Source organism: Arvicola amphibius, chromosome 8 (genome assembly GCF_903992535.2).
Source record: "Arvicola amphibius chromosome 8, mArvAmp1.2, whole genome shotgun sequence".
Classification (NCBI taxonomy): Eukaryota; Metazoa; Chordata; class Mammalia; order Rodentia; family Cricetidae; genus Arvicola; species Arvicola amphibius.
This window is the reverse complement of record NC_052054.1, coordinates 18,053,675-18,075,091: the sequence shown is the minus strand read 5'-3', so window position 1 is coordinate 18,075,091 and position 21,417 is coordinate 18,053,675. Positions and strand designations below refer to the sequence as shown.

Below are 21,417 nucleotides of genomic sequence, written 5' to 3'. Positions count from 1 at the left end.
CAAAATCAAGACCAAAGCAGCTGAAGGATGGAAGAGAGGCTTTATTTCAGCTGCCAGCGTCAAGACACAGTGCTTCATGGCAGGCAGGTGGTGCCTTGAGTCGCTGGTCACATTGTCCTTCATCAGGAAGTAGACAGAGACGCGAAGGCCGCCGCTCAGTCCCCACTCTCCTTTCTGTGCAGTCTGTGGACTGATAACCACTGTGTTCAGGTGAACTTCCACCTGACCTACTCTAATCTAGAAAACCCATCACGGGAGTGCCGGGAGCTTCGTTTCCATGGTGATTCTAAACCCTAGAGTTGACAATCATGATGAAACCCTCACAGCAGGCCTCCCATTTCAGAGAAATGAAGACAAGGCCACACAGAAAAAGATTCTGCTGGGCTGTCAGCACAGTAGAATGAACCTAGTGAATACATCTAAGCACAGGGGGCCAGGGGATTCTTTCCTCAAATACCCTTGTTGTAAAGAAAGAGAGTATATCCTTTAGAAGTACCCTTTGGCATTAGAGAGCTGGCACTGTGGTTAAGAGCCATTGTTGCTCCGATAAAGGACTCGGGTATGGTTCTCAGCATCCACATGGTGCCTCACAACAGTCTAAAACTCCAGTTCCAAAGAATCCAGTGCCCTGCTCTGGTCTCTGCGGGCACCATGCACACATGTGGGATGCATACAGACATATACATAATGCACACACTTCTGTACCAAAAATAAAAATAAGTAAATTTTTTCCTTTAAGTGTTCTTGGCCAACTGACTTTTCAGATGTAGGCTATATTTTTCTAGAAGTATGTAGTAGATACGAAGGGGAAATCTTACAGAAATACTTTCTGGCTACTAGATTGCAATAGTCAGGCAGGTTTTTATTTGGGGTGAGGACAGAAGGCCATCTTGCTGGCACTGTGTGTCATCAGGATATCACAAAACTGACTTCGCACCCCTAGTTCCATAGAAAAAAAGTTTCGTCCAATTTTTATCTTAATTGCACGTGTGGAAGGAAGAACAACTGGAGGTCTGAACTTTGAGATTGTTTTGACCTTTGATTTCAAAACCTTCTCGTCTTGCCCCTCTATGGTGCTCATTTTGCAGCCCATTAAAATACCTGCTTAAAATGTGTAAAGATTGCTGCTCCATTCTGCCAGTAAAACCGGCTGGGACCGTAGGCACTCCTGCTCAGCTGCTGCCCCCTGGCGGCTACACACAGTATCTTCTCCCTGTCAGCAATATTGCAGAAATAGAAACAGTCTGGCCAGTTGTTTCTAAGAAACAGCTTAGCCTAAATTTTTTCCCCTTAAAGTTAACTAACTGCCCTCTGATTATCCTTCTAAATACTATATTAAGAGTGGGTTGAACTTGATCTGCATTTGAGGCCCAGCTTGTTCCTGAGTATCCTGAGCCCCTAAGCTGTTTTTTATATGGTAGATGGGGTTTTTAAGAAAATCTGTTTGAACTTGAAAAACAACTTTGGTGTACTCAGTAAGCAGTACTGCTGTCTACGGATGTAAATATAAGCAAGGATGTAGGCTTTAGGGAGAATATTGTAGATAGGACCAAGTGTAGCCATCATCATACATTCAACTGATAAAGCTGAAGACCAAATTGGCTAGAATTATGAAACATTACGTGTCTACTCGGGAAACTCAATTCTATTGAAACTGTTTCAGAACTCGGGACTTGATGGAATGCCCGGCTCCCCTGCCTCAGTAAAGCCTGATTCTGAACACGTGGACAAACCCAAGCTCAAAGCCGGGGGCTCTGTAGAAAGCCTTCGGAGTTCTCTGAGTGGCCAAAGCTCAATGAGTAAGTATCATTTGCAGTGTTTCATGATTTCCTTTCGGAGTTACAGACAGACATTCATTTGGGCCTCAAGCTAAGGCAACTTGAAGCTGCGCAAGTCCAAGTACCCATCCTTGGGGTGCTATTGTGTGTCCAGCCCTGGTGAAGGGGGATGTTTGTTTTTTGATTGGCAAAGATAGATAATTCATCTCTGATGAAGGGTCTTCCAGAGAATAAGCCAATAGTCAACATGCATGCAGATGACCACAAAATACAGGGATCTGAGCAAGGGAAGGAATTCTAAATATTGATAACAGATATAAGTAAGCTTTCCCAGGACCAGCGATGGCTGGTGTTGGCTGAACAGTGAGGAGGAAGAGGGAGTGTGTAAATCCAGAACTTTATGTTCTCTCTCTCAGGCAAGTTACTCTACTGCTAGGTTTGTATCCTCCCTGTAATACATGGGAGAAATAGTGAACTCTACACTGGAGGCACTAAGTGCTATGGGCAAAGGCCAGGGCCCGACATTGCAGCTTTGTCCTCTGCTGAGTCAATGGCCCAAGGATTCCCATCATGAGGATAAGGTGCTGGAAGTCGCGTGTCACCTAAGGAACAAGTTAGGATATCAGTCAGAGTCATACATGGCCCAGTGGTGATCCTGTCGTACTGCTGTGGCTCATAGCTTCCTTCCTGGGCCTCTTCTAATATACGCCTCCAGCGGTACCCTTCCTCTTCCTTACGTGGGAAGGCTGTGCTTATCCCTGTTCGTCCTGTTCTCCCTGTGCAGGTGGTCAGACCGTGAGTACCACCGATTCCTCCACCAGCAACAGGGAAAGCGTCAAGTCAGAAGATGGTGATGACGAAGAGCCTCCCTACCGGGGTCCCTTCTGTGGCCGTGCCCGAGTGCACACTGACTTCACCCCCAGTCCTTATGACACAGACTCTCTGAAGCTCAAGGTAGGCTTGTCCCTGGTCTTGGACAACTAACCCAAGCTCTCTTGTCTCTTGGGAAGGGTTTCTGTCTTCTCTGCTATTGGATGTGTATAGACATATTATACAGGTTAGCCCATGGTTTGGCCCCCTTGACCCCACTGGTCTCCTTTATGATGAGAACAAAATAGAACCAGACAGTGGTCAAGGATGCGGAAGATGTACATTAACTCTCTATTACCACCACTTCCTCCCTGGCACTGTCTTTTGGTGCCAGATTCCTTCTAGAACTTCCATGGCCCTTCTTCTATGCTTCCTTTATCTGAAGGGCATAGCTGTGCTGTATATGTACAGAGATGTTTACAGGGACCCTAAAGATGCAGTTCAGCCTAGAGTAGGATGTGGCCACAGTTTAGGGGACACCCTCTTGTGGCTGGTGGCAAGCTCTTTCCCCAGGACTAGGATGCTGTTCCAAGAGTCAAGGTAAGCAACCTGAGAACATTTGTGACAGCTAAGGCCCACCTGACCCAGAAGACCAGGAGGCAGGGAAGGGTGTAACCTGGGATCAGCATGGCATCGAACACATTTACAAGTGTTCTATCTGTCCTCTGCCAAGCTCCCAATCATATCCTGTCTCGGTCATTCAGGACGGTGACCCGTGGAGCTGGAGTGATGGCTCAGTCAGGAACATGCTTGTTGCCCAAAGCACGAGGACCCAAGTTCATATCCCCAGTACCTGTGTAAAAGCTGGGTACGGTGGTGCAACCCATAAACTAGTTCTGTGGGTGTCGAGACAGGTGGACTAATCCCCGGAGCTTATTGGTCAGCCAGCCAATTGATGGAATCTAGATTCAGTGAGAATCCCTGTCTCAAAAATAAGATAGAATGCCATGGAGAAAAGGACTGGTCACTTCTGGTCCCCATATGCACATATGCATACACCACACCAACATCTGCATGACCCCTACATATAAACACACACAAAATTTAAGTAGGAAGCTGACTATTCTAATATTTGAATCCTAATTTTGTAGCATTTTCCCCAGCTCTCTGAATGATGTCATTGCTCCTGCTTAGAGATGTGGCTAATGGAAAGATCTTTGTTCCCTGGGCCGCAGAAAGGAGACATCATTGATATAATCAGCAAGCCACCCATGGGCACCTGGATGGGCCTCTTGAACAACAAAGTCGGCACGTTCAAGTTCATCTACGTGGATGTGCTGAACGAGGAAGAGGAGAAGCCCAAGCGTCCTGCCAGGAGAAAGAGGAAGGGAAGACCACCCCAGCCGAAGTCTGTGGAGGATCTCCTGGATCGGATCAACCTCAAAGTCAGTCACTGATGACACATGTCATATCGTGTCCTTGTCTTTTCCTCTTCCTAAACTGGGCAAGTGACCTATGTCATGTTGCGAGTGTGACTCATTAATACCACCAGTACTCGACAGGAATAGTTTCCCATAGTCTAATGCTGCCCTCGACCTCTGTCTGGACCACAGGACCGTGAGACACCCGCCTTCTTACCTCTCCCTTGCTGTACCTCCCAGTGCCTTCTAGAAGATTATTCCTACAGTAGTAGATTCTGGTTTTCAACTTATAAAGCATTTTGCTCCAGAGAAATTCAGAGGTTTTGCTAAGTTGAATTTTAATAAGCCCCCTCCCCACAAATGTAAAAGGAGTCTTCCTGCCTTGGGCCATGTGATGATAAAGGAATTAGTTCCTGTCTGGGGCACAGTGACAGTGACAGTAAGTGGGATCCACCACCACAGCGTGCAGCAGGTATCGCCTTAAACCATCAGCGACTGAGCACTACACCCCTGTCTGCCTACTAGGCTGGAAGACTGTGAGCCACCGCATGTATTACAAATGATACTCGTCCCTTGATTAGCATAAAAGCTATTATGGGAAAAAGTCTGAGGGGGTCTCAGGCTAGTTTTTGGACATGGATCATACGGCTAGGCCGTGGACTCCCTTTGATCTCCTTGCTCTACTTCACAGGAACACATGCCCACTTTCTTGTTCAATGGCTATGAGGACCTGGACACCTTCAAGCTCCTGGAGGAAGAAGACTTAGATGAATTAAATATCAGGGACCCAGAACACAGAGCAGTGCTCTTGACGGCAGTGGAGCTGTTACAGGAATATGACAGTAAGTTCAGACACTTACACACGCGCGCGCGCGCGCGCGCGCGCATGCATACACACATGCACACACTGCTAAATGAACGTCATCGTCATGATTATTATTGTCACCAGCGGGCCTCAAATAAGCTGTCATCATGTGCTGAGGGTCCCTGGAGTCACTCAGTTGGTCTCGTTCTTTCTAAAGCCTAGGTTAATTTCATATTATGACAAGACAGTTCACAGACCAGACATGCCTGTCAGTGTGGGGTCAAAGGCATGCTGCCCCAGGGGCTTTCTGAGGAACCTGTAGGCTCTACTTTGTTCTTGATGGAATGAGCTGTCTTCAGCAGGTCAATCAAAATCCCTGGGTAAACAAAAACAAGCCCAAACAACAACAAAATGGCTGATAACCTTAGCGTCTCTTTGCCCATCTAAGAGTTAATCATTTTCCGAAGCATGAGTTTTTTTTCCTATTGAATAGGCTTATTAGTTTCCGTTAAAGAAGGAAATAATCCTCTGAAGTGAGTCTGTGGGGCTCTCAATATGAGAGCTTATTTTCATACCCTGTGAACAGAGTTCAGGGCATTCCCAGTTTTTATTGTGTCCATTGCTGTTCTCTGCTAAGCCGGGCTTATCATGTTCTTTATTCTTCAGTCTGACATAAAAAAAAGAACCTCTTAAACTGATGCATCATGGAGGAAATATCCTCTCCAGTTCTTGAATTCAAGTGCATTTTCTTTCCGTGCTTCCAGGGTACCAGTAGCTAATGGATTTCTATCCCTGAAAGATACACCAAAACCATGGTTACGTATTATAAATGGTCCCCAGCTTAGGATTTTCTTGCTTTTCTGATGCAAGCAATTAACTTTTCTGATGAAAGCAATTAACAGTTGCTAGAACTATACTCCGAATTTTGAGTCCCATTTTTTTTTCTAGGTAAGGAGTAGGCCATCTGCAAGCTTTCAGTGCTGAGCTGGAGTCCCTGGTCAGCCTGAGATCATGATGGGCGGCCGCTTACACTCCATACTGTCCCAGATTCCTGAGTATTGTGTGCATGTTAGCGTATACTGTCCGAGCATATGGTTATAAACTGAGGAACATTTGTATTTACTGGATGCATAAGACCCAGGAGAAAAGGAAGCAACTGTGTCGGTAAATTCACCCTTTAAATTAGCCAGAAACAGGAAGGAATGCTATCGCTATCAATAGAATTTTGAACCTTAGCTGATGTCAGCCTGACATCGAGATTACGTAGGAGCCCAGCCTTTGGACACATCTGTGAGGAACTTCTCTAGACTAAATTAGCCTTGGAGTATATCTGTGGAGGAGTGGGTGGATGAGGGCCACTGAGGTGGAAGGACGCACCTTGGCTGCGGGTGTCGCGCTTGTGTGGGCTGAGGTCCTGGACTAAATAGAGAGTGTGAACCGTGTGCTCACACTCCTCTCCGTTGTCTGACTGTTACTGCCATGTCACCGACTGCTCCAGCGCCCGCCCACAGCCACGGTTTGCCCACCATGATGGACTTTTCCCCACACCCCTAATAAACTCTTCAGCTGCTTTGATCAGAGCCTTTAGCACAGCCTCAGGAGAAGAAACTCCCATATGAGGTAAACAGGCATCCTTCAGGTCTAGGCTTCAGGTGGAGGGGGGTGGGGTAGGTATGACCTGCTGTGGCATTTTGTGACCCGGTTTCTGTAGCATCTGACCCTTTAGAGATACACTGCGTCTCTGGCCAGGTTGTGTGTAAACAGCCTGCCTAGTGACTGGTGTGGCTGGCCTGCTCTATCAATATGAATTAGAGTTGAACCATCTGTTCCCCTGGACCACATCTGCTCTGTATTATCTGCCATTTACTCTTCCACAACCATGGAGGACAGCTGGCTTATATTCATCATCCGTTACATTTCCTGTTTCATTTAGCTGTCAGAAGAGCAAAGCTAAATCCTGCACATCGGCAGGGATCTGAGCCGAGTTTGACATAACACATTGGCTCAGACCCATTGTCCCAGGCTCATATCCTAAGTAAGATTTGTACCAGAATCGTTTTTATAGGATGTCGTTATCCGCCGTGATGCTAACTTGGAGGCTCAGATGGACTCCTTGTTTCTTTATAAATCCCATTTTGGGTCTATGCATTTCCATTGTTTGTAGTTTCTCTGATACCAAAATAGTATCTCCTTTTATTGATCCTGAAGCAAAGGCTTTGGGGGCTCAGTGTTTCTAATTAGTGTTGAGAGGTCATATCCAGATGTAGCCTAGTGATGTAAGACTTCCCATCCAATGCTGTTAAAGTCACTGTAATGAGAAAAACCTCCCTCCAGGTACCTCAGTCACTTGGAGAAACCCAGTACTGTTCTGCCAAGTTCGGTTTGTAGGCAGTCGAGACATAGAGCGCTAGTAAGATTCCCAGAGAAATGTGGGAACATCTTGACGTGTTCCAGCTCACACTTCCACTGAAACTAATACAGCTCTAGCATTGCTTGGAAGCCGGACCCAGCTGGTGTCCTCCCAGGAGACGAGGGAAGGGGGCCTGCAGTCGGCCTTCCATTTGGAGAAGATTGCTAGTTCTTTTACATCCTCTAAATGAAAAAGCCCTTAAATGGTTTACCTTTAAAAAATATCGTAGTAAAGACATATACCATATCGTTTGCCATCTTAACCACTGTTGGGTGTGCAGCTCAATAGAAACAGTCCTTCGAAGCTGGCCTCGATGGCTGTGGCCACGGTGGCTCATAGCTGGAATCTCCACTTACTGTTTCCCAGGGACCCGACCGTTGACACAATAGGGAGAGACCCTGACTGAAAGAGGGGAGGTGATCGATCTATCTATCTATCTATCTATCTAGATCTATCTATGATTTTAATTAAAGATTATTTGAAGCATGCAGGAGACACAAGAGAAAAGCTGAACAAATGGGTACAGGAGCACTTCACGAATTAGGGGTGGAGAACAGTCCTCCGTATAGGAAATACTGTAAACCCTTGGAAGGGGCTTCTCCAAGAACCCCATCTCACCCGTTTCCAAGGAAACTGCTCTCTTGAAAATGGTGTGTGCGCTTATGTGACTTCACTTTTGGTGTTCGAGCAACTCAAGTGTCTTTGCAAATCCTGCCTGTGTGCATGCTCATGCGTGAGTGAGTGGCTTGGCAGGGGAGAGCTTTAGACCCAGCATTCTGAGTCCCTTCAGCTTGTGCTCTTCTGATCTTGTTTGACTGACAACTGGCTTCTTCCTCGTTGTTTTGAGTCTTTTCTCTGTTGGCATTGATGCAAGCGTAGCAGAAGGGTCTAGACGCAAAAGACCTTTCTTCCTTCTTGTGAAAATGGTGCTCCAGCCCCGTGTCGTATGTGTCCCACGTGACTGTGAACTGTACCATGGTTCTCAGGCATGAGAGAAAGTCTTTCCTTTTCTGTAAGGACAGGATTTACTAGTGCCTGATGAGGCGGGGCCCCAGGATGCACTTCTCAACCTCAGCAGGAGTCCCGTGTTCTCTTTTCTATGCCCTAGTAGGCACTCTGCAGCCTGTGTTGCTGCTCTGTCTGCTACACTGAACTGTTGGCACCGGGGACACATGAGTGATCCCTCTTCCTGGGTAGCAAAAGACAGCCCAAAGCTCTCATTTGCGAGTATCATTTTCCTAAATAGCATGCTAGACAAGAACAAAGGCCGGTCCAAATCCACAGGCTCTTCCACAGGATGAGAACATCGCTGTAGAATGTTCCAGGGTGAGGTTGTTTGCGAGGGGGTGGTGGTGGAGCAGTATTTGTTCATGGGCTTCTAATTTGTTAATCTCTCACTAATCGTTTGGTAATTAGCACTCTTTTGGAGTTATAATTTGAGAACTTTTTCTGACAGACTGTGGCATTATTCACTTTCCCTTTAAGAAAGACAGGCAGGCAGTATAAAGGGAAGGGAACAGGGAACCCACCAGCACGTGCCTGACGTCATAGCCCTCAACCTCCTCACACATTTATTCTGATGGTCTGAGAAAAGGCATCATGTTTCTGGTTTATTGATTTCTTTCTTTTTTGCTTTGTGTGTGTGGTTGGTGTGGGCAGGTGAGGGGCAAAGGGAAAGATAAAATAAATTAAAGCCATTTGTCTTTGAGACTAGCTATTGATGTAGAAAATTTTCTCTTGTTTTTCGTTTTGTTTGACCAAGTCCTTTCTCCACATAATTATCCAAAGATGCGGTGTGTGTAGAGAAGCCTCAGTGGCCTGGGCTTCCTGGGCTCCCTATCTAGAAAACACAGCGATGCTGCCTGGGAATTGAATGCGCACACCGTTTCCCGCACATGCTTTACTCCAGGAGACTCCCTGAAACAGCATAGTTAACTTGCCTCCTGGTTTTCCCCAGCCCTGACTGAGGTCTGATTGATAAAAATGATGCTTCTTTTTGGATGGGTTGCTCAAACTGGGACTGTTCCATCTGCCAGTCCAAGGGTCTCCTGAACACCTTTCTCACTCTGGGTGCGGGGAATAGAAAATGCTGAGACCTTCAACACTCCAGAAGACACAAGATCTGTTCCTCTCCGTGTCTGCTCCTCTCTCACCAGCCTTCCTCTGGCTGAGGCAATACAACAGGCACATATCGTTACCACAGGCTAACAATATTCTCCGATGCTAATAGAACAATATTTCATCCGACACTTTTATATAGGCTCCTGAGTTTGAAGAGCCCCTAATATAAATGAGCTGAAGTGCAAGCCGTCCAGGTGCCTGGAATCACTTGACCCTGTCCCCCTAGCACAAGCCGCGTTCACTCACCCTGCTCCTTACCGATAGCCTCATCTCTCGGCCGTGCCCTACTCCTTGCCAGCACCGCACTCTGCATTCTCCTCTGTCCCGTGGCTTCAGTTTGCCACTGTTTGGATAGCTTGGGGGTCATCGGCATATTTCAGCCCTGGGCTCTCTGCCGCCAGCTTTATCCTCACACGGTGGGTACGCTCCTGGAAAGAGACATGTTCTGGTTTCTCATTTTCACTTGTTAGACTTAAGCACGGGTGTCAGGAGCAAAGGATGAACATCTGGCTGACTTTGGGGCTCCTGGTAACACCACGCTGTGTACTTCTTCGTCCCCAGGTAACAGCGACCAGTCTGGGTCTCAGGAGAAGCTGCTGGTGGACAGCCGAGGCCTGAGCGGATGTTCCCCACGAGACTCCGGGTGCTACGAAAGCAGCGAGCACTTGGAAAATGGTAATGTTTGCGCTAACTTCTAGAACAAGCTTCAGCAATTCCCAGCTTCAAATGTGTAAGAATACCCTCTCCAAAGGCTCGATTCTTGTCTGGCATTGAAGCCACAGGTCATCTCTCCATTTCTGGCCTCGTCCCCCACCACTCTTCAGGTAGCATCTGCACTCATTCTTCCTGGCTGCTGCGTGAAGTTTATAAATTCTGTCTAAAATACCTGCGGCCATAAAACCTAAATTGTGTGTCTCTTGTGCCCTTTTCTTCACATAGTAACCACCAGCATCTCAGTGCTGGGAGTGATTAGGCCCATAAGGAAAACAATTTACCAGGTCGACCATCTATCAAGGGTACCCTGGCAGCCGGGTTCTGTATGTCATAGCCGCAAAGCCTGATTCCGGAAACAATTGCCCCTAGAGAGGGTGACTAGAAGGGCCACGTGTCTTATTTGTGGCTTCTCTCTCCTAACAGTTGGGAAGCAGACGATATAAAACTCCTAAAGCCTCCTTTATACAGAACCAAGGTCTTAAGCAGAATAAGGCAGAAAGGGTAAATGGCAAGGCAGGTGACTATGGCTTCCTGTTGTGTGCCCTGAATTCCTATTATTGTAAGATTAGAAGCAGTAGTAAAGAGTTCATACTGCCGTCGTGTCCTAAGTCTCTGTTGGACACTTGAAGACGATAGAAGAACATACCCTGGTTCCATAGCATATACCAGCTATTGGAATTCTCATCTGGTACTAACAGGTTAGGCTATTTTTTCACATGTACTGAAGCAAGCCATCCTAAGCTATAGGTTGCAGTTTGTTAGTGGGTTGTGAAGTCAGTTTAGTGACCCATGGATAATGGTTTTGTAGGACGCAGTAGAAATCAACACGTTCCATATGGCCAGGTTAGAATCATTAGTAATGTTACTGTAGTCTTTACTTCGCGTGTGTCTGTTGGATGGTAGACATAAAAAAATGACCTTTGCATCAGCAGCCCGGGCATCTCACCCACCTCACACTGACGTCATTTCTGCTAAGCATCATGGGAACCTAGGAATGTACCCCTAAGCTCTGCCACCCAGAATGCTCTGTCAGTTTGGAAGATAAGCAGGTCTTCTGGTGCTTCATCTTTAGATAGCCTTTGTCAGTGCAACGCAAACCCACCCAGGAGCCCGGCACGGTGTCATTTTTTAGCAAACATCAAATCTTCGAGTAGGTTTGGGAGGCATTTTTCTTCTCTGTTAGTAACTTTTCTGTGGCTGAAGCAGTCTGGTAAATTAACTCCAGCAGTGCTGGCTTGGTAAATCCAGAAAGGAAGATAGCACTGCCAGAGGGTTTAATGCCCAGAAGAACTTAGGAAAACCTATTGGCGAACTGGATGAAATCCGCTGGTGAGCCGTGCTTAGATTTCAGGGGAAGTCAGGGCTCTTTCTAGATGAAGAATGTGAACGTGGCGTTGATACATACATGGTTTATATTGGGAGGTAATGAGAGGAAGACGTATTTCCAAAGCTTGTGCTCCATTAGTGTTAAGAGTTTTCTATTTCAGCTGACTTTTAAGCTTTCATATGGTGTGCTCTCTGAAGCATTCCTTTTCCATTTAGCTGTGGTGATTCCTCGGTTAATGAGAGACAGGATGGTAGCCAGTACATTCAGTTGTAACCGTAGGCCACATCTCCATGTATCAATAGAATAGTGACCTCTGAAGAAGGGGCTAGTGTGTTGCCATTGGATAGTAGAAAAATCCAGGTAGGACAGGGTTTGCAATATGAACCTCTTCATAGAGAACGCATACCATTTGACCAGGCCTCTGCTTTGCAGGATGTAAAATATTTCATATCCTGATTGGGGTCTTATCAAAAAGGATGGCCTTGTTAATAAAAAGTCCAATTGAGGAGAGAACTGTTCTCGTCCGCCAGCCTTAGGGGCTGTAGTTATGCTTGGCATGAAACACTTCGTATTATCAGTTTGAGGTTTGAGGAAGCTTAGAAGGCTGTGAAATCATGAATGGAGACTCTTTTTCTCCCTGCTGATGAAGGCTAAACCACTTGTACTGCTAGAGCCCCGGGCCTTTCTTTCTGTTCCATTTCCTTCATCTCTACTGCCTCACAGAGAGACTTTTTATCAAAGAAAGCCTTCTGTTTGCCCTGAAGCAGCTACTTCCCTTATTGTGTGGGCACCGTCCAACCCGTTTTCTTGCTCTCCTTATCGTGTGGGTCCACAGCCTGATTTCTCCCTGCTGCTCTTTGCGGATCACATTGAAACGGTGCTATTTCTCAAAGGGGGGAGAGTTAGAATTCTAAATTAAAATACGGAATTCAGGATGTTTACTGATAGGTTGATGGGAGGAACCTCTTAGTTATATTAATAATATGCTAGCTTTTCCGTGATTAGACACAGCCATTTTTTTTTGTACCTTCCAAGCCTGACAAAGAGTTGTGGTGTTTCCATCCTTTTGTAGAGTAACTTAATCATGTGGCTCAGATGTTCTGTTACCTGGAGTATTCGCAGGTTTATCAGACCAGGAACACAACATATGTCATTATCAAAAGAAGAGACAAAGCGCCATAGGTGTGTGTGTGTGTGTGTGTGTGTGAGAGAGAGAGAGAGCGCATGAGATTGCCTGGGCTTAAACACTTGCCTAAATAAATAGTCGGTGTGCATCAGCTTGCCTGTGCTACACACAAGCTTACATAGTGATCATGTGTTTGCCTGTGCCTACACACATACCTACATAGTCACAGCATGTTCCCAGTAAAGCTTGTCACACAGTAGCTGCTACTGTAAATATAAATCAGGAGCTATCAGATTGCTGGGTTACGTCTGGCTGATGTTCAACTAACAAGCTAGCAATTCACTTTAATCAGTTGCCACACTAGAAGCATCTGAGTAAGCATTTTGTAGATGGTCTCTGGTAAAACACTCCCTTCAGCTTGTTTACTGGTCAGTATCAAAGTTGCCTCCTCGTCGTTCTTGTGTAAATGTCTTCAGGTCGAATAGCATCGAGGAAAGGATGACTTGCTTGTTGTTTTGTTTTAACCCACCCATTGTGGGGACCACTCATAGAACCTGCTCTAAGAAATCAGCTCGGCCATGACTTCAGAAAGTCAAGCTGCCAAACAGATCTTATGGTTTGGTTTCTGAGTAGGGCGTGCATGGCCAATCAGCCTACTATAGAGTGCAGCTTGGAATAGACACCAACCCTCGGCTTCTTCTGCTTGGTGCGGCATTTCATTTCCACGTAGCCAATTAGTTTCCACCAATGTAAGTACTTTAATGAGACCAGAATTCTTTACAAAAATAAAAGTGGGTCCTTAATCACCCTACATTTTTCCAGTGTCCTAAGTGAAAGTTTTGTTGATGCAGGAATTATGTCCCCTACCAGCCCCTGTTTGTACCTTCATGTCACTGACTTTAAAACGTGGTTGTAAAAGATATCTCTTTCTTTCAAGGCAAAACTCAAAAACCCAGCGTGCTGTCTACCAAGTCGTCCACTGAGTCCAACTTAAAGTCTTTCAACAGGAGCCAGCCAGGCAATTACCCGACATTGCCCTTAACAAAATCAGTGGAGGTGCGCCAGCAGGGAGAGGAGGGCAGGCTGGACCGAGGTCTAGCCCCGGACACTGCCAAGGGCGGTGATGTGCCCTGTGGGACTGGTTCGAATAAAAACCGAAGGAGCCTCCCTGTCTCCATCTGTCGCAGCTGTGAAACCCTGGAGGGTCCTCAGTCTGTGGAAAGTTGGCCCCGGTCCCATTCCCTGGATGACCTTCAGGGAGACGCTGATGCCGGCAAGGATGTACCTACCAAGGTGCAGGAAGCCTGTCCTCAGAATGTACCAGAAGTGCCACAAAAAACATCTGCCTGTTCCTCTGAGGCTATGCCCCGAGGCCAAGATCCTACTGCGGAAGACGTGATGCTTCTGACCCAAAGCAAGAGATTTTCTGACCCCCCAAAAATGATGGCTAAGAAACTGGATGGCCCCACAGTGACCTCTAATCTTGGCATATCTCCTCCTCAGTGTGTTCCCAGAAATTTCGAGGCTCAGCCTCCAGTTAAACCTGGCTTAATAAGGACGTCTCTTGAGGGTCACAGAAAAGGACATGACCACCACGCCTTGGGCACTAAAGAAGGGGTAGATGGGGAACAGAGTGCCCCTGAGACCAGGACGCAGCCCAGACATCCATCGCAGCCCCCACCTGTGCCTGCCAAGAAGAGTCGAGAGCGCCTGGCCAATGGCCTGCATCTGGTCCCCAACCTGGAGGCGCCCACCCTGCCACTGAAGAAGGCCAGCCCTGCGAGTCCCGTCAGCCCCTGTGACTGCCCCTCTCCCCGGGAGCCCAGGCCTCCCTTGGGGACTGAGCCAGGCAGCCCAACCTGCGCGAGACCTCCGCCCTGGCTGGCAGAGCTGCCCGAGAGCACCAGCCTGCAAGAGCATGGTGTGAAGCTGGGCCCAGCGCTGAGCAGGAAGGTTTCCTGCGTCCGGGGCGTGGACCTGGAGATGCTCACAGAGAACAAGCTGCAAGCTGAGGGCATCGATCTCACCGAGGAGCCCTACTCTGATAAGGTATCCAAGGCTTGGGCCTCAGGGCCTCTCACTGCCGTTTTTCTCAGATGAGAGCCAAGTAAGGGGAAGGCCGAGGCCGCAGGTGCTGTGGAGACAGCATGGCACATTCTACTTATGGCCTCTGTGAGCGGGAAATGTACCCCTTACCCCTGGGATTCAAAACAAAGGCAGCTTTATGGTTTTCTTTCCCCCTTGCTTGGTTTTTGTTTTTGGTAGCAGCACTTACCAGGGAGCACAGTTAGTACCAGAACTTGTTCCCTAATGGGATGATGTAATGGGCAAGAGAAACCTGAATTTAGGATACATCACCCACGGCAGTGTGTGTGTTCCTTCCTGTGTAGTCAACTGGGGTTTCAAATAACCCGTGTTATCTCCTCCCTGTCAGATTGCTGTAAGCAAATACAGTTGATGGGAGCATACCTAGAAAACTGTCGAGTCCCCCAGTTGAGTGTCCTGTTCTGGCGTGCCACAGCAATTACACGATAAGGAGCCGGGAGGCACGATGTGAAAACCCTAATGCACCAAAACCATTCGAATCTGTGTTGAAACACGGTTCTGTTTGAAGAGAGGAAAGAGAAAGACGTACTGACACCAAAGCGACTTTGAAGACAAGTCGGTGATGATAGAAGAGGCTGCGCGCTTTTCTTCAGGAAATGCATCTTCTGTCATAACGTGTTCCCAAGAGTCCCTGTCGTTAAATTCTTATGATCACGAGTGCCTCCTGAGAACAGCCCCGTCCCCTTTGATATTGATGACTGAGTAGCTCTGAAGGGGAACTAGGGAGACTCGTGCAGTAAATGTGTCCTGGTGTGACAGTGGCGGCTTCTCAGATGAAGGGCGAATAGGATCTGTGGAGTAATGGCTTGGCTTTCCACAGATTATGGGACCATGTTCAGCCACGCTAAGGCACTGGGTTTTGTAAAAATGAGTTTCAGGCATCGGAAAATAGAGGATCGAGTTGTCTTGGTTCTGTTTTAAGATATGTAGAACTTATTGGTGTCTGGAAGATGACTATGTAAGCATGCTCCTTGTCACGTGTCCGTCCCAGTAATAAACGGGACATGCTCCTTTTGAACTAACCCTTGGTGCTATTTTCTGAGAGCTAAGCCTTCACGTTTGTTGGATCTTAGGTGGGGGAAATGTCTGTACGAGCATTCATGCCCCACTCCTCTTTTCCCTGGCAGCATGGCCGCTGTGGGATCCCTGAAGCTCTGGTGCAGAGATATGCCGAAGACTTAGATCAGCCTGAGAGGGACGTAGCCACCAATATGGACCAAATCCGGGTGAAGTTGCTTCGGAAGCAGCATCGTATGGCGGTGAGTAGCCCACATTTTGGGGAGGAACCCATAGCTTTCTGTAGTACATGTAGTTACAAGACCCTGGCTGGCAAGGGTTAGCAGCACAAGGGCTTGCTAGAGCACCTGGGGAGAAAAATAACATGGTCTGCTTAGATTTTGATTTCGTTTTTTGGAGGGGTTTATACATGCTAGAAAAGGCCTCTGCCGCCCAGCCACACCGCCGACTTTTGTTTGTTTGTTTAGGCATGGTCTCACTGTGTAGTTCTGGTTAGCTTTCAATTTGTGAACCTCCTGCCTCAGCTTCTTGAATGCTGGGATTGCAGGCATCATGGTAGGATGCTCAGGCTAAGACCATTTTAGTTAAATAAGAGTAGTAAGTTCAGGGGATCTCTGTGCACCCCAGGAGAACTGCAGTTGACATCGGTGTGTTATATACTCGGAAGGCACTGAGCCGACTTTATTCTTAGTCTATGAGAGAAAGGTCTGTGGAGTGGGAAAGAACGAATATGTGTTAAGAAGTTTGGCTTAGATATTCTGCATTTCTCTAAATACCAACACTGTATGTCCCAAGAATATAAAACTTCTACGTCTCAATTTTCAATGGGTCATTTCTGTGCACATGTGAAATAAGAATTGCACAGTTTTAAGCCTTGCTGTTTTTACTTATGAGATCACGAATCTGTTTTAGTAAAATATTTTTCTTATGACCAAGATTCCAAGGTTTTTATTAAGTGAATATTCTATGGTTTAGCCAATTATGTATCAATAAACTTTTAGGGTTCTTTTCTCCTAGTTTTTCATTTTAAATGATATAGAGAAAAGCAGCTTGTTTTTTTTTTTAAATATATCTGTGGAATTCCCAATAATATCTGAGGGTTTCTATACTTTTATGAGAGTTCACTTCATCAAAATTGTACAAAATCAGGGCTGGAGAGATGGCCCAGCGAGCAAAACACACAAGCATGGGACCCAGATCTTACCTCCATAACCTGTGAGAAAAGAATCATAGGTCATGGCCCATCCTTGTAACCTTAAGTGTCTCTAGCTAGGGAGGCAGAGACGAGTGGATCCCCAGAGCTCACTGAACACCCAGTTTGGCTGAGTCAGCCAATTACAAATTAAAGCCAGAAGCCCTGTTTCAAAATAAAAGATGGACGGCTCCTGAGTAAGGATGTGGAAGGTGAACCTCTGGCCTCCACACACGTTTTGCGCCTTTGTGAACATGAGTACATGCACAATTGCACACATTGTGTGGGCTTTGACACCCTGTACATCTTCTTCCGAAAGACAACCTTCTCTGTACCTACCAATCAGGTGTTAACATTCGTTTCTCTGCCCTAGTCAACTCTGGATATTATTAGATTTTAAACTGTTGACTTCACAAAAACCTTACCCATTGAGCACCGTTTTCGACACAGCCATGCCTGTTTGTGTCTGCACTTCTCCTTTGTTAAAGGATTTCATGGGGACAAAAATAGCGGTACATATGTAAATGCCTAAAGCTCAGAGCCTTCCACACGTAACTGGGATTTGACCTAATCCCATATTCCTTCTGGAATCTTGTAGAATAATTCCTTGAAAATATTTCTCATTTTTGAGCAGAGTTCTTGATGTTTGACATCCCTTAGCCGTGGCATAGATCAGTCCCGTCCCTCTTAGCCAACAGAAAGTAACCCTCTCATGGTACCTGTGCAATCTTCATGATATGACTTTCCTTATTTACCCAGATCCCAAGTGGTGGGCTGACGGAAATCTGCAGAAAGCCCCTCTCTCCTGGATGTGTTGCCTCTGTGTCGGATTGGCTCATTTCCATTGGCCTGCCCATGTACACCAGCACCCTTTCTGACGCAGGGTTCAGCATGCTGAGCCAAGTGCCTTCCCTGTCCCCCACTTGCCTTCAGGAGGCCGGCATCACAGAGGAGAGACACATAAGGAAGCTCATATCTGCAGCCAGACTCTTCAAACTGCCACCAAGCCCTGAGGCCATGTAGCCAGGCCTGCCATGGCCCTCCCTGGACAAGAGCCAGCCTTCCACTGTGCTTACGAAGCTGATACAATCCCTCTAAATAAATCTGCTGGGGTTGACCTGATCCAGAAGGAAAGTCCCCACGTGGGGCTCCCAGATCAGGATTGGTACTAGAACCGAGGAAAAAGTACCCCTCCACCCCAAGGAAATCGGTGTGGTTCTCTTCGATCCCCAAAGGCAAGACAAGCACTTAGTTTTGTTTTCAGACACAGAAGAGCCAAGATGCCAACTTATTGCAAACACCGTGTGTCCAGTCTATCTTTGTGCTGGCAGAGGGGCTAGAAGAGGGCAAGGCAGCCCGCTTGTGTCTGATGGTGCCCTTGCCCATCTGTCAGTCACCCCGCTGGATGCCGGAGCCCGATGGGCTGAGCGAGCTAGGCCAAAGCAACAGACTCTGGACTTACTGTACACTATTGCCCATACTCCTCTGTTCAGAAGTGAGAGCGGCTGACTGCATCAAGAGCAGGACAGCCCTGCTCTCCTGTAGATAAACAAGAGACATTTTAATTGCTTTCTAGCAATTAGCTTTTGTTTGCCTTAATATAAACTTTTAATCAGTTATCTATCTAGTGTCCGCAACCCTTAACCCTAGTTCCAGATCTTCAGCTTAGACTGCCATCTAACGTATTGGGGGTGTTTTCAGCAAAAATAGCCTTTTTTTTAACAGTCTCGTTCTAACGTGGTTTATTTTATAGGGGTGACTACCATGCACACATTTCATGTTGACTTTTAGCTTTTAAACTAACCACGATTTCAGTACAAGTCCATCTGGGCTCACAGAGGGGCACGCATGTTCACGTGAGCACATGTGTAACGGCCCTTCATCCCACTCTCTTTAGTGAGTACCCGTCATGGTGGCGGCCACGGTGCCACAGCATTTATGTGGAATCCCGGCCACGCCCATTCCAAAACCCGGTCGGTCATCAGCTAGTGGATCACCTCGGCAGAAAGTCGTTGTCGTGTTGTGTATTTCAGAAAGAGTTTTTTTTTTTCTTAAAAGGGAAGTAGTTAACATGCAGTTTGTTGGTTTGTTGTTTGTTTTACTTTTTTTTTCCTTTTTGGCCAGTTCTACAATTGTTTTTTATCTCTCAGTTGTTACTTAGATGATTATTTTAATTCAAACAAAGGTTCATCATGGAGCCAGACAAGCCACATTGGCTGTGTAGTAAACTCTGCATATTTTCAACTGTTCTTCCAGCTGTGATTCGGCGTAATCTCTCCTCTTCTTGTCTGATGCCTGGTTTCCTAGCAATCGGCAAACTTAGACAGATGCCCAGGTGCCATCGGTTTGCCATGCGGTGTTTTTCCTTCACTTTCTCAAGCATTATGTGGAGGCTCAAGTCCTCACAGAGGCGCTTTGAACACAAGGCCTGCATCAAAAGTCCTCTGATAGTTCACTAGGTTATTAAAACACGATTTCCCTCAGGAGAGGAGGGCAAGGGGTTTTCTTAATAACAAAGCCATCCCGACCGTAGGCTTCAAATGGCTGAACCCCTGGCTCTGAGGAAAGGGACAGTCTCAGGTGATGTCTTTTTTATTACATTTTATTTTATTTTTCACACTTCGGTATGCATTTAAAATAACACTGTTTCCTCAGTTCCACTCGCCTTCTATAAGATGCCGTGTGAAGAAGTCCAGACAAGTTAGACTAAAAAGGCAAAGCCCCCAGATTCCTATTGGACTCTTTAAAAAAAAGGCCTCTTGCCTGGCCTCCTGGGTTGTGGCCCAGCCCACCTCATGGGTGGGGATGCTGGGTTCTCAGCCAGCTACAGCATCCGGGTTGTTTCACATGCTGGTGTGGGACTGGTGTTCAGAAACAGGCGTCTCATGCTTCTGAAGTAACCCTGGCCTGACGTCGTCACAAATTCTGCTCACGATTTTAGCTGAGTAAAGAGACAAGAAAAAGTCACGTTAGCGGTACCAAGGGAGAATGAGAAATCTTGTGAACTTCCAAGGTTTAGTCCATTCTCCGTGTAGGGTTTTTTCTTTTCAGTCAAACTAGCACCAGAGGTCTTGAGAATGCCAAACAATATTTTTATCACTCTGGAACTCATTGCCTTTGCATGGAAAATAAATAAATTCAGGGACCATGAATTTAGTGTGAATGTCTGAAGGGGCTGAGGTGGTTCTCTCTCTCTCTCTCTCTCTCTCTCTCTCTCTCTCTCTCTCTCTCTCTCTCTCTCTCTCTCTCTCTCTCTCTCTCCCTGCCAATATATCTGTAGTGTTTGTTTGGTTTTCCTTTGTTTTTAACAGTTCATTTGATTTGAATAAAGCCTGAATGTTGGTGTGTGGCCCGGGGCTGTCCCTGCAGCTGTTGGTGGCCAGGTGGCAGGCTTTAGCAATATCCAGTTTTGATCAGTTGCATTTGGTACAGAATTTTGAGTGACGGTGAACCTTGTTGTCTTTGGAAAGCACAAAAGAAAGCTGGAAAGGCATTTCGGCTCAGGTAGCTACCCAGAATGTGTGTGATTTGTGCGTCTCAGCTGTCCGCAGAGAAAGCAGCTGCCCAAACTTCTATCTACATTCCCAGATGATGAGAGCAAATAGCTTTTCATGGCCTTGCATCTTTGGGGGCCCTTTTCTCTGTCCTGACCCCAGGTGTGGATGAAATTGGAAATGATTCCTCTGTGAGAAGTGTATCCCCGACACAGCCTAGTGTGTTCCACAGCTGCAGTGGAGCTGAGGCCGATTCCCAAGTCGCTGCTGTGTGCGGGCTGAGAGTGAGGTTCCAGAAAAGTCTAACTGTCTTGCGTCCAAGTTATCTTGATTTTTAAATTGATAGAAAAGAAACACAAACTGTCAAGCAAGTTATATGACAACTAACAACATTGCACTTTCTGTATATGAAATCAATATTTAAATAACTTATTTTTCTCCATTGCTGTTCTTAAACCTTGTAAGTAGCTGTAATATACCAATACCAATACGGTCTTGCAATTGCTTCAGCCCAAGAAAGCTGTGTATTGTTTTAAAATTTGTAAAAACAAATTATTGTGATGATCCATTTAGAAGAGGAAAGGCGGACAGGAGGGTTTTCCTGCGCATCGAAACTTGTCTATAATTATGTCATCTATGTACTTAGGGGAAAAAGTAAATAAATTTCTTCAGTTGAGTCTGTTTCTTTTGTTCTGGTGGCGCATCAAAGACAGAAGAAAAATGAAAGAGAAACTTGAAAATCTTAAAAAATAAAAGGGAGTGTGGTTGAGAAGTACAGTGCTTTGTGAAAATATTAATTGTACAGGGGTCTTTTTTTTTTAATGACTCACAAAGGTTCTTTCTTGGCCTGATGTCTGTGTGTCTGTGTTCATGTATATGTGGGCTTGCATGTGCCATGACACATGTCTGGAGGTCAGGCAGTCCCGGGTGACCTCGACTTCCATCTTGTTTGAGACAGTCTCTTATGTGTAAAGTGCTCTGTCCACCAGGATGTCTGACGCACAAGCTTCCAGAGTCTGCCTCACGTCTCACCGTGTGAGCACCAGGGTTAGAGACATGAACCACTGCATCCTGTTTGGCTTGGATCTGAGTATCC

At 46.4% G+C, this 21,417-nt stretch overlaps 1 protein-coding gene across 3 annotated transcripts in view; it reads left to right on the top strand.

The window, feature by feature from the left end:
- Sash1 (SAM and SH3 domain containing 1) overlaps positions 1 to 20,997 on the top strand; it is a 169,557-nt gene extending 148,560 nt beyond the window's left edge. For all 3 annotated transcript variants that reach the window (XM_038338613.1, XM_038338612.1, XM_038338614.1), the window contains 8 exons: positions 1,664 to 1,799; positions 2,563 to 2,732; positions 3,824 to 4,033; positions 4,701 to 4,851; positions 9,907 to 10,020; positions 13,450 to 14,561; positions 15,746 to 15,877; positions 17,587 to 20,997. In XM_038338613.1, coding sequence (XP_038194541.1) covers positions 1,664 to 1,799; positions 2,563 to 2,732; positions 3,824 to 4,033; positions 4,701 to 4,851; positions 9,907 to 10,020; positions 13,450 to 14,561; positions 15,746 to 15,877; positions 17,587 to 17,850 — 2,289 coding nt within the window. In that variant the 3' untranslated portion in view covers positions 17,851 to 20,997. The remainder of the gene's footprint in view (positions 1 to 1,663; positions 1,800 to 2,562; positions 2,733 to 3,823; positions 4,034 to 4,700; positions 4,852 to 9,906; positions 10,021 to 13,449; positions 14,562 to 15,745; positions 15,878 to 17,586) is intronic.
- Positions 20,998 to 21,417: the final 420 nt, after the last annotated feature.